The sequence below is a fragment of the Anabrus simplex genome, chromosome 5 (assembly GCF_040414725.1).
Source record: "Anabrus simplex isolate iqAnaSimp1 chromosome 5, ASM4041472v1, whole genome shotgun sequence".
Classification (NCBI taxonomy): Eukaryota; Metazoa; Arthropoda; class Insecta; order Orthoptera; family Tettigoniidae; genus Anabrus; species Anabrus simplex.
The window spans coordinates 36,225,375-36,239,120 of NC_090269.1; the positions used below are offsets into that span (position 1 = coordinate 36,225,375).

Sequence of the window (13,746 nt, forward strand, 5' to 3'; positions counted from 1 at the left end):
TGTATCCGTGGTTACCCGTTACCATGCTTGATACATGGGGTTTGTTGGTTACCATGCCAACGTTTTTTAATATCGGTTTGTTGACTGATTTTTAATGCTGTGTTTTTCCCGGATCGTGGATGTTGTTGGTTGTTTGCCAACTATTTTGGTATTGATGTGATTAAGCTTTATTCTGATTGATTTCTCTTCTCTTGGGTGACCTTGTGCTCGTGTTTAGGCTATTTAATTTTTAATTTCGGTTATCCTTCGGTTTCTTCGGGGTACAATGTGTTGTGTTAATTTTTCTCCACTTCCTTGATTTGTTCCCTTGGTGAGAGCTCAGTGGATCTGGAAGACTTTAAAATGGATTCAATGTGAACTGATACTAGTGTCAAACTAACTTTTGCTGGTATGATGAGGCCTCACTTATTTAATAATTTAGTGTTTTCCTTTTTTTTTTTTTTTTTTTTTTTTTTTGGGATTGATCACCCTAAGTTTTAAAATATATTTACTTGATATCTTAATTCAAATTAATTTATACCTTTTTAATTTCTCCTGCGTTGAGTATTTCCTTTTTCTAACCTTCTAAAAGATTAACTCACTAAATAAATCATTTGTTTTAAATTCCCCTATGAATGTGTTGTTCTTTGTTAAATTAACTAGTTGGTACCAGGTACGATTTTCTTTCTTCTAGTTCCGGGAGGGTTTTCTTGGCCTTATTTATGGTAAGTATCTTGTTCTTGTTTAGTTTTGAGTTGATGATATAACTCAGGGTTCGCTTCCAGCTTGTACTCTTTATTCACTTATTTGTGTTCCAGTTAATTTTTCCTTTCTTTCTTGTCAATTTACTGCCGTGAACATAGAGTGTTGTGTATGATCTACCTCACGGGACATACAGAGATGTCTGATACTCAGCAAATTGTTCAATGATTAGCCTTAGTGTGTTAATCTGATCCACAGTAGACCGACCTTCTCTGAAACCTGCCTGTTCTTGACGTAGTCTCCTGTCAACGGCTATGCTTATTCTGTTCAGTATGACTCTTGACATCACTTTTCCCCCATATGAGAGCAACATTATTCCCCTCCAGTTATTGCAATCTGAGAGGTCACCCTTCTTCGGTATCTTGATGAGGACACCCTTCTTCCACTCCTCAGAGAGGTGTTCTTCATTCCATATGAGTGTTAGAAGTGGCTCCATGATTTCCGCTGTTAAATCTGGATCTACCTTTAGGCTTCTGGGATAATGTTATCTACATCGGGTGTTTTGCCACTCTTCATTTGTTTCACTGCTTGTGCAATCTCTTGTCATGTTGGTGGTTCTACCGAGATGTCTGGATCCTCCAAAATGGTTTCACCTTCTTCAGTTCTCGATTCCTCACCAAGATTATTGAGTACTTCCATGAAGTGATGTCTCCATCTTTCCAATTGTTGTGTCTCAGATGTCAAGGCTACTCTGTTTGCATCTCCGACTGGTTTCTGCCCTGAAAAGTTCCTCCTCGAAAGCTTTCTTGTAATGGCATATACTTCTTTGCTGTTGCCGACTCTTGCTGCTTCTTCTGCTTGTGTTGCCAGTTGGTCTGTAAACACTTGTTTATCTCTCCTCACTTTCTTCTTAACCTCCTTGTTGGCCACCCTGTATTTTTCCATTGCTACAGCTTTCTGGTTTCTTGTTCTACTGGAGTTGACAAGTGCCTTGCACTCTCTTCGTTTTTGGATTGATTCCCAAGTGTCATCCGATATCCATTCTTTCCTCCCTGGTTCTCTGTAGCCCACTATCTCTTCACATGTGTCATGAAAGAGTTTCTTGACTGTGTTCCTGTTGTAACCAAGGTTGAAGTTTACAGAACACAACTTTATTTGCTTCACTTTATGATATTTACACAAATAACTGAAATTTATTTTGAAGCAAAAAGGAATATTGAATCTTGAGAAAAGTCTGTCTTTATACAATATGTACAGGTTTGCAGTCTTTATATACACTTCTATCTTGAAAAGATAGTCTTTGTGAATTGACACTTTGATAGTCGAGAACTATCTGGCACACTAATATAAATGTTCATGAGAGTTCTTGTTTGTTGAAGTGCCTGAATTCCTAAAAAGCAAGTTCAATTGATTGAAGAAATTCCACCTAGCGAAACTAAGGGAGCTTGCATAAATTAGGGAATGAAAATGGCTTGTAAAAGAATTACGGAACATAGGCAGCGGAAACAGGTAAGGGAGCGGTGACCAGAGGTGAAACCTCGTACTGCCAGAAATTCAGTCCACCTGGTCGAAGCACATTTTCAAGAGGAGTAGCCTCCGTGCTCGACGTAAGGTGTATTCTGGAGCTGGACACCGGGGCAAGTGGGCGAGTGAGCAGGCAGGGAGCTCCTATTTATAGTACACTCGATGGTCAGGCACGCGCACTGAGGGCTGCGCGTCGAAGCTAGCAGAATGATACACAGGCGCGCGTGCAGCTGGCTGGCGGAGCGAGAAGGGAGCGCCGGACATACAACAGTTCCATTTGGTATTTACATCTTCATCTGGTTGTTCGGCAAGGGACTCAAACCTGTTCTTCAAATGTATCTTAAATTCATTTTGCACTTCAAGTTTCCCAAATTTTCCGGAGTTGAAACGTTTCATTCGTACTGCTGCCTGTTTTACTGGTGCTGCCACCTTCAATCTAACATCAGCAATCATAAGGTGATGGTTGCTGCCTACATCTGCTCCACGTTTATTCCTCACATCTAAGAGTGAATGTCTCCATCTTTTACTTATCGCCAAGTGATCAATTTGGTTTTCGGCAGGTGACACCCGTGAGATCTTGTGGCAGTTCTTATGTGGAAACAATGATCCACCTATAACCAATCCAAAATTACTGCAAAGGTCTATGAATCTCTGGCCATTATTATTTTCTTCTCCTATTCCGTGTCTACCCATGATTATTTCTCTTCCTTAATTTTCATTACCGATTTTTGCATTTAGATCACCCATCAACACCATGATGTCCTTCTTCTTTATCCCTGCCAGTGTTGATGTCAGCCTATCATAAAACTCCTCCTTCTCTTCCTCTTCTGCTACCTCTGTTGGCGCATAGCACTGTACTATGGTCACATGTCTAACTTTGGTTCTTATTCATACAGTAATTATCCTGTGTGATACAGGGGTCCATTTCATTATGCTAATTTTTGCTTTCCTTGTGAGTAAGACACCCACTCCACTTGAATGCTGATCATTTTGTTCTCTTCCAGAGCAAATGAAAACACCCCCCTCTTCTGTCCTCACCTCTCCGTAGCCTGTCCATCTTGTTTCACTCAACCCAAGTATCTCCAGTTAATACCTTTTCATTTCTGCCATTACTTCTCTCAGTCTGCCAGTTTCATACATAGTTTTAACATCCCAGAATCCGATTCGTGTTCTGTATTTCATTGCAAAAGTCGTCTCCATAAAATCCGGTATAAATTTCGTCTGGTTTCTGTAATAAGTTTAATTCGGGTATGTGAGTTATTAGCCCACAGCACCCTAAGTCCAGTGGAGGGGCTGCCTCCTGTTTGCGCTAGACCGCAGGATTTTTCTGTAGGGGTTATCTCCCTTAGCCTTTAAAGATCCCTCTTTACCACAAGGCAGTAGTTTCTTCTTTATTTATCCCCAAGAAGAAGGGTTGCCTCATCCGCCAGCTTTGCCGTACCAAAGGACCCCTTCTCCGCCATTGCTGCCATTGAGGTCTTCACCAGAGTCCCGTTAGCCGTCACTTTTCAGGGTTCCTATAGGGCCTTCACAGCTACCGTAGCGGTCATGGGGCACACGCAGTCCTCACTGTACATCACCCCTACTTCATGCTGTTGCCCACGACATGGACGAGGGGTTGACCAATAACTGCCTGCTGTCATTTCTTGATGTATACAGTACCTTTGCATCCATCTCTTGGCACAGGCCAGAGCAATGTGTAGCTTCCACCGAAGTCCCAGTCAACATCCATGGCTGTGACAATATGGAAATTGATGGGGTATGGGTAGTGTTGAGTAATGACATTCAGAGCATGGCTAGTGCATCTGAGTGTTATGAAAGGTGCTGCTCATAGGGTCAGTCGTGCTGCAATAGTACTTTCTGACCCAGTGAGGAAAGCAATGGCAAACTACCTCACTCCTCATCTTGCCTAGTATGCCTCATTTTGGTGCTGCCATTGGTTTTTGGGGTTTCGTTATAACCGCATAACCTTTGGTGGTGCTATTTGAGGATCCAACCAGCCTCTGGGCTGATGACCTAACAGACACAGACACAAAACCAATAACATAATCATTATTATTGCTATTATTATTATCAAAAACATTTTGAAGTACATCAAATTTTACACCTAGGCATAAAAGAATAACCTTCTTATAAAATTATAACTTCATATGTCAAACGGTTTTGGAGGGATGAATAATTTCGTTTTGGAGCTAACCTCATTTAATGCCTTAGGGGTGGAATGTTTACAAATATTTCCTAGTTTACACCTAGGATTTAAAAATATATACCACCATTTGGAATTTCATCTTTGTATGTACACGGTTTTGGAGGAATGAGTATTTTTGTTTTTGGATCTTAAACCCCATTTAACACCCTTAGGGATGAACAGTATGGAAAACTCATTGATTTTATAATAACAGACCAAGAATGGGGAAGATACATCCTGAATACGAAGATAATCCCCAGTTAAAGCATGGAAGGTGATCATAGATTATTAATTGTGGAATTAAAACAAGTAAAAATCCCTAAAATTGTATTGAAGAAGAGATCAAAGATCAGGATTTAGGAATTGGAGGAGGAAGATAAAAGAATGACATTCCAAGATTGTATAAAAAGTAAGTTGTCTAACACAGAAATATGAAGTGGAGAAGAAGAGTGGGACAATTTAAGACAGACATTTGTGGAAGCAGCAACTGTGGTATGCGGGAAAACAAAAGCAAAGGTTAAGGGAAATGAGACACGGTGGTGGACAGAAAAAATAAATAAAAGGAAGGAACAAGGTGAAGAAAGAAATGGATAAGGAAAAGCAAAAACATATCAGAGGGATGAGAATAAGATAGAAAGGTTACATGTGGAATACAAAAGATTGAAACTACAAGTAAAGAGGAGTATCAAGGAAGAAAAGGAGAAATATTGGGGAGAGTTTACCAACAAAATTGAGCAAGATAGTCAAGGAAATCAATTATACAGAGTAATAAAATGGAAAATAATAAATCAAGAAAAAATCAAGGCATTAGAGAGAGAAGATGGATCCATAGTACATGACAAAAAGGGTCTTCAGAAGGTGATGGCAAAATATTTTGAAAAAACTTTATAATGAGGATGACTGCTCGGAGGAAGAAGGAGGTAAGAAAATTGAAATAATAGATGGAGAAAAAGAAGAGAACCCGATAACATGGTGGGAACTTGAAAGGGCAGTAAAAGCAATGACCAAAATTAAAGCAAGTGGAAAAGACAAATTCAATGCTGATATGATTAAGACAGCAGAAAGCATTGGACTACAGTGGCTATACAGAGCCCTCAATGCCATATGGAAGGATGAAAGGATACCTGAAGATTGACAACAAGGAAGCATTGTACCACTGTTCAAAAAAGGAAATAGGAAGAAATATGGAAATTATAGAGGTATAACCCTATTATCACATGGACTAAAAATAATGGAGAAAGTCATAGACAAAAGATTGAGGAATATAATAGAAAAACAGTTAGAGGAAGAAGAATATGGTTTTAAACCAAACAGATCAACAATAGACTTGATATTTACAGTGTGAACGACCATGGAAAAACATCTGGAAAGGAACAAAGAAATCATATTTGTATTTTTGGATTTGGAAAAAGCTTATGATACAGTTAAGAAAAAACATGTATGGGAATGCCTACTGAAAAGGAATGTACCAAATTCATTAATTAACAAGATTAAAATATTGTATCATCAGAGTAAAAGCAGTGTACAAGTAGGGAGTGGTGACTTTGAAACATTTTATACAAAAAAAATCTCAAGCAAGGAAGTGCACTGTCATCATTATTGTTTATTATATTGATGGATGAAATCATAAAACATGTAAAACAGAGTAGTGATGAAGTGAATGCTTTGATATTTGCAGATGATGTGGTGATTTGGGGAAAGGGAGAAAAAGAAGTACAAAGGAGACTGGATATTTGGAATGAAAATCTGAAGGAGTTTGGAATGGTAATTAGTAAAAAGAAAACTGTAGTCCTGCACTGTGGAAAAGAGAAAAAGAGAAGCCAAGTGAACATAGACTGAGAACGGTTAGAAGATGTAGAACAGTTTACATATCTGGATAGCATTATTAATGGAAGTAATGAAATCAAACCTGAAATTAATAACAGACTAAGTAAAGGTACAATATTTTATCATCAAGTCAGAGAGCTTTTATGGGATGACAAAGTAACCAAAAGTACGAAATTAACATTATATAAACAGTATTTCATACCAATTGTAACATATGGACTAGAAACTCAGGTAACTAATAAGATGCAAGATAGTAAGATCCAAGCAGTAGAAGTGAAATTTTTAAGAACATCGGTTAAAAAGACAAGAAGAGATAGAATTCAAAATATTAAAATCAGAGAAGAGCTAAATATAGAACCGTTAGTACAGAACATACAGAAAGCTAGACTGAGGTGGTTCGGGCATGTAAAAGGAATGGGAAAGGAATGGGTAGCAAGAAGGGAATTGGAAAGAGAAGTTAAGTGAAAGAGACCAGTTGGAAGACTGAGAAGATGGATGGATCAGATTTGGAAGGGCATTAGAGAAGCTGGACTGGATGCGGTGGAAGTAATGGAGCAGGAAAATTGGAAGGACAGAAAGGAGTGGAGGAGGCTTGTTAACCACACATGGGCGACTGGAGTGAGACATTGATGATGATGATGATGATGAAGAATGACTGAATCTTTTATAATAATAATAATAATAATAATAATAATAATAATAATAATAATAATAATAATAATAATAATAATAATAATAATAATAATAACAACAACAACAACAACAATAGTACCGGGCAAACAGCTTCTCCATCCAGTTAAACTGTGCGCCTTCTATAAGGCCATCTATGTTATAGAACTTGAACTAATGTGATACAAGATACTTGGGGTTGCAACTGATAGATGCATCTTCTATCGGTCTAGGTGCCCCCCCCCCCCCCTCGCCCCTGGCAGGGTTAAAGACAATTGATTCTGGAGATAATTTCAATTTTTAAACTTTGTTAACCTTAGTTTTTGAAGATTGTCTTGTTCGTGTATCAAAGTTGTCAACACTCCTACTGTTTCCATCTTCTTTAGTTGTTAATCAATCAGGAATGTTTGGAATATTTCCTCTAGACGATTAAAATTGGGGGTTTGTACAGGCTGGATGCCTATCTGTAGAGTTCTGAAAACTTCCCTTCAAAATGGTATAAAAACTGGGTGCTTTAAGGCTGGATTTTCATCTTCATCGCTCCACTTGATCGTGTGTTGCATGTATTAAGGAGGCAGGAGATGTAGATCGGCATTCGGAAAGCCCAGCAAGCAAGGTAATGGCATAATTTTCTTAATATGTGATAGCTTCGGCAGATAGCTTGAGGGGAAGGTTTTAAACCTCTTTTATTTTATGTAAAGTCCTAATTAATGGTTTAAATGTAAATTTTCAGCATGTCTGAGGACTCTGTTCTAATCCCTGCTGGGAAACATCTAACAAAGGGAACAGAGAGTGACCACCCTCTGTTGATTCCCATTCAACTTGGTATGGGGTGACTAAAATTTTCTAAACCACCAAATTCTTAACACACTTTTGGGATTTCATATTTCTCATTTACTCACTTCTCTGTAGAATAGGCTTAGCCTCTGCAACTTCGTGCCATAAGCCCACTTAGGGTTTGAGGAGTTTTTCGAAAAGGAGTTCAAGTGTTTTGCCTCCTAGCATTTTGTTTATGGCCATTCATATTTAACCTTTTCTTTTTTTACTTTAAGGCCATTTAGAATGGGCACTCATTGCCCCTGTTTATTTGTAATGGTTTATGGACCAGTGTGTAACAAACAGTTGAGCAGAAGTGACTGCAAGCACATTATTTGAAATTTGTCAAGCACAACCTTGTAAGAAGCTTGTGCCTCTGAGATGCTGGACTACAGTAACTTTTGGAGCTCAGTCTCCTAGGATGTAAATTAGTGGAGCAAACATGCTCTTATGAAAGTGTACCGGTGTAGAACTATACTGCTCATCCCTTGTAGATTATTGTGTGGATAATTTTCTATTGTTCTTGTACCTGATTTTTGGACTTACAGTCCGCTGTTGTTATCAGAGCTGAGGAGTTCACTTGTTGTTTATTCAGATTTTCTATCCGTCAAATTTTAAACTAAAATAAATTTCAAAATAAGCTGCATGTTCGGGGAACAAGCTGTTAGCCTCAGGAATGTTCAGTTTTACTTGCAGGTTATCAGCAAGATTGCTGAAAAACACGAGTAAATTTGTTTTGTATTTCACATTCCATTCAGAAGTTGGAAATTTATGTACTGTTGAGTGGTACAGTGAAGTGTAGCAAATATTTGTCGTGTGATAGGGTAGCCTATATCTGGATAAGGAACATATAAACATACCTATCGCATCACAAATTTTCTCTATTATTGCTTACTACGAGTGCGATCACATTTTTCAGAGCCCTGAAAATGTTATTTGTCATTCCTTGTGAAAGAAACGTGATTTACAACTCGGCTAAGAGCCGTCGCCACCGATGCATGATTACGGAAAAAGTGAGCCTATTTGTGCTTGTATTTTGCATTCATTCAGAAGTTAGAAATTTATTTTGTGTTGAGTGGTACCGTGAAATTTTGTCGCATGATACAGTAGCCTATATCTGGATTAGCAACATAATCGTGTGAAATTGACTAGCATGGTGCATATTTGTCTTGTGATAGCCTAGTTATGGATACGGAAAATGTCATGAAATTCCTTGCTAATGAAGACAAAATTAAAATCTTTCAGAAAGTGGACTGGCATCACATCCACGCAGAGGTTGCGAATGTTGAACTCGCACCTTCAAGTTTTGATTTGAACATTTGAATTGGTCGAAGTTTTTAGAAATGGAGGGCCAGATCATTCCTCCCGATTACTCCCGGATGCATATGGTCAAGTGTAATCTCCAATTCATTGTCTAAGAATGTGACCTGAAAATAATGTTTAATAACCCACTGCTCCGAAATAAAATGCTTCTACTAACATTTGTTTTAGAAAGAGTGTGAGATGCGGTAATACTTGGATAATTTTATTGGCCGCCATGCATATGTTTCCATATTTGTTGTTTGTGCACTTGTTATTTTATAAGCCCCAGCAGTAAAGGTTTTCATATTTGTTCTCTCATGTTTTTCACACCTTTTAAATAGTTTCCTCTCATCTTTAAAAATGGTAGATATAGTTTTCACTGTACCTGCGGATACACAATGTAAAATGCCCTCATGTCGGAAAGAATTGTATCTAGTGTTTCCATACCCCTGTTGGATAGTTTTTATTAGTATATTCATTAGTACATTTTCTCGCTTAACACATTCATATTTGTTGTCCCCTGCAGAAACGTCTTAATGAACTGTATTCTAAATAGTTGGATAAATGCAAATAAAAACATTTTAAAAAGTTAAAATGCTGCCATTGGAGGTCCACAGTGCTCATGAAAGAAAGCTAATGAGGAATGTTTTTCATGATCTCTTCATACCGTTTGTTTGAATTACAGGTAATTATTAAATACACGAAGAAAGTTTTAAGCAAACAGTGCAGACAATGTTACATACAACTTTTAATCAATAGATTTAACTCTGAATGAGGTGTGGCATCGTGCAGTGCCTGTCGTTATCGGGCAGCTAATGATCCGTATCATTCTACCAAATACAAATACAAACTGATATATATAAGAAATAATTAATTTATGTATTTCTTAATCATAGAGCATAACCATTGGTTGTATAAAGATTACAACACAACCAAGAACACAATTTTCCAGTCACCCTGAGCTGAGAAAAGTCACTGTACAAAATTGATAACAGCCTTTCTTCTTGGAAAGAATTAATTCTGACATTGATAAATGATGCATAAAACATTCCATTGTATATTGTGTTAAAATTTGGAAATTATTAGATAACAGCTTTTTGGGAAACAATTCTTTTAAGTTAATGCATGGTTGAAACACGTTTAAAAGCAGGCACATTTTACGTTCCACCTCCGATAAAAAGTATTAAAATGTAAATTTGCAATCAATATGACCTAACGTGAAATGAAATGAGGAGTATGATAGAGTTATTGGATTTTCTATAAGCCTATTGGTTATTTTATAAACAGCCTCCAAACTCTCAAGTGCAGTCAGATACATTCAGAGAAATGTTATTAAAGTACTCAATTGTGGCCAGAATTATGTTTTTAAATCTTGTGTGCACCAAACAAAACAGAACAAAAACAAAACAAAACAAAATAACACAAGGAAAAACCAAAATAAATACCCATCAAGTAACACATTACATAACAGACAGTTATATCGAGGGAGTTCAACCAGTGCTCTAAGGCCAGAATTAGTGATCAGGGAGAGAACTCACCACACGTGGCCAGGATTATGAGGCAAGAATGTTAAAATTGCTGGAATGATGTACTGAAGATTAAACAAAATGGACGATAGCCTTCTTTTATGAATAAAGCTTTTCGTAAATGAAAATTTTCAGACATATCCAAATAATGCTCCTAGGAAATGTTCCATATCTTTGATCATCTTACAGAAGTCAGTGAATTTTAAAATTTCCTCTTTAAAAGAGGATAAAAGATAGAAAGTATTGAATCTTACCTGTCGCATTGCAGTAAGGAAGCCCTGTGGATTGAAGAAGCCCGTCATCCAGAAGACATTTGGCCGTCCATTGTTACACCAACGTCGGAACTGTGCATCTCGCTCCAGAAGTTCAGTGTACCAGAAGCCTAGAGTTGCTGATTCCCATGATATCTGAAATAACAGATGTGAAACACAACATGAAATAGAGATTGGAGTATAAAAGTATTACTGTGCTTTTGATCACATTATTCTATTGTATCCACAAAGACGCACACGAGATGCTGTCAGTTGGTACAGAATTATTTTACTGACATCTATTTACAAATTAACAGACACATAACCTTAATCACACTATCACAACAAAAACACTTCACTCTGAGGACATCAACAAAGTCGCCATTTTAAAAAACAACTGCCTGACATTTCAATATGGAGACTGTAACTATTGCATGTCAACACAAGATAAATATTCTTGCTACACCATAACTCTACTGAACAATAACTTTCCATCACTGTCAAGATCGTCTTCTTATATATGTCCTGACCAGGCTTCCAGAAAGCTACATTACAAAAATCTACCTTCTTGAAAATTCTAGAGTGCCTAATACATAGATTATAATGTACAGAATATTCTCCATCGTTCTAGTGCCTATTACCATTCTGGAAGTTACGAGTGTGTTTCACAATTATGGATTACAAATTATATACACAGGTAAGAATAAATTATATAATATTGATTTACAGGTATTTACATTAACTGAACTCATATGAATATTTATGTACAGCACATGTTTCATGACATAACCTCACAAACAGAAAAAGAACTAATTTCACCAATATTCAACAATCCTAACACAATCCATCTCTGATCAAGAAATGAATATATTGAACAAAGGAGCGAAGTTTAATTGGTCCAACCCATACAAAACAAGACCTAACAAATACAATAGCAGAAACAGAACTTAATCTAAGGAAACTGCCGACAGAAACACAGAATGATGTTAAATTTGAAATAAAAAGAATCTACCAAATCTAATAAAAGAAATGAAAACTGATTCTAATCAGACCCTATCAAAACAAATAAAGGATTTAAAAACCAAAATAAAAGTTAATAACTTAATTGTCACTAAGGCAGATAAAAGCTTAGATAAAATACTTACACAAATATGGGAAGTGAAGTATAGTAATAGCCACGTAACGAAATACCCCAGAAAGTAAATATCGCCGCCCGATGCTCTTCTTTTCTCTATTTTGTAATGGCTGATCACTGCTGCCAACCTGCCTGGTTACATATTAAAATCACCAGACATAACCAAACAAACTAACCTCAATGTAAACACCGATAATAAATGTTTCCCTACCCTAGTAAATGATAAAAGTTAAGATGAAATAAATCAAGATATTCATAATTAAGTCGGTTTCCACGCTCAATGAGAAATTTAGGAAATAAACACCCTTTCTCACTCAAATTAATGTTACATATATCTGTCTTTATTTTGATATGCAGTAGGCGTACTATAACCATATTCTTGAAAATAGGGGCGTGTTAAACGATGCAATTTGTTTAATAAGTCTTTGCAGTGTGATTTTCGAAAGTCCAATGACTTCCCTTTCTTTTGCGCGAACATTTCCTTCTCTCTTCAATACCGGTAACCCGTAGCCTAAGGAGAGAGATTGGGCATATTTTCAGCCTGCAGGCTGGTTATATCTTCACGGTTATCAGGAAACATATAGGAATACTAATGTGCCAAGCTACGTGAACGGAAATTAGGTCAGCTTCAAGCTCACTGCAGAATTGAATATTAGTTCTACTATCTACTTCTATCGTTTTCACATACACCGAGGTGCCAGTATTTCGTCCCGCAAGAGTTCTTTATGTACCAGTAGATCTAGACATGAGGCTGGAGTATTTGAGCACTTTCAAATACCGCCGAACTCGAATCCGCCAACATGAGCTAGTCATACATTCTCTCCTTCACTCGCTTAAAATAATGTTAAACATTTCCTGCCTTTATTCTGATTCTGATGTATGCATTACTATAACTGCATTCTTAAAGAAAGGGGGGGAGGGAATATAGATTGAATAATTCATTGCGGTTTCTGCAAGTTCAAGGACTTACCACATAAGACATATGTCCTTCCTTTTAATAATAATGCTAACAGCTTTACATCCCACTAAGAACTTTTACGGTTTTCGGCATTTGGCATTTTAAACATATTTTCAGCTTACAAGTTGGTGTATCTCAAGCTTACAACATTACCAGATTTTTACATATATATTGGCTTAAATCACATGAAGACAGGTTGTGATGCAAGAATTGGATAGGAAAGAGGGCTAGGATTTAAGATGTAAATAAGCGTACAGACACAGCACTAGCCTGAAATGAAAATGACGGGAAAAAAAAAAAACTTCAGACCTGCCAACTGTGGGGTTCGAATACATCACCATCTCCTGAAACCAAGCTAACAGCAATGTGATCAAACTGCACAGCCAGTTCACTCAGTTTCCTATGACGCGTAATAGGCCTACCACATGGGCGACCCACTTACCTGTATATGGATCTTCAATTCTTCAATTATACATGTATGCAAAAACATTATGCACCTTAGTAAGAGGTACTTCCCTAGTTGGTTCTCTGATTGGTGCACGTATAACAAATATGTTTGGGAAGAAATACTTTTATTTTATATTTATTTATATCATAAAGAAGTCATGTTGTCATAGCAAAACGAATACGCAACGAAGAAATGAATCCGAAGAGATAAGCATTATTTACTGCATTAAATATTAGTTTATTTACATGTTAAGCGATATGTAGTAGTAATAACAATAACAACAACAAACGTGTGCAATAAGGAAAAAGGAAATAAATACAAGTAAATATAAATATAATTTACAACATTTAGAGCCATTCCATGGTCACTGAATTACAAAGCAGGGGTATGAATAAACAAACATAATAAACATGAATACTAA

General features: G+C 37.0%; 1 protein-coding gene across 1 annotated transcript in view; it reads right to left on the reverse strand.

Moving 5' to 3' along the window:
- Dhc1 (Dynein heavy chain 1) overlaps positions 1 to 13,746 on the reverse strand; it is a 443,578-nt gene that overhangs the window by 34,390 nt on the left and 395,442 nt on the right. The window contains exon 58 of the mRNA XM_068227758.1: positions 10,788 to 10,940. Coding sequence (XP_068083859.1) covers positions 10,788 to 10,940 — 153 coding nt within the window. The remainder of the gene's footprint in view (positions 1 to 10,787; positions 10,941 to 13,746) is intronic.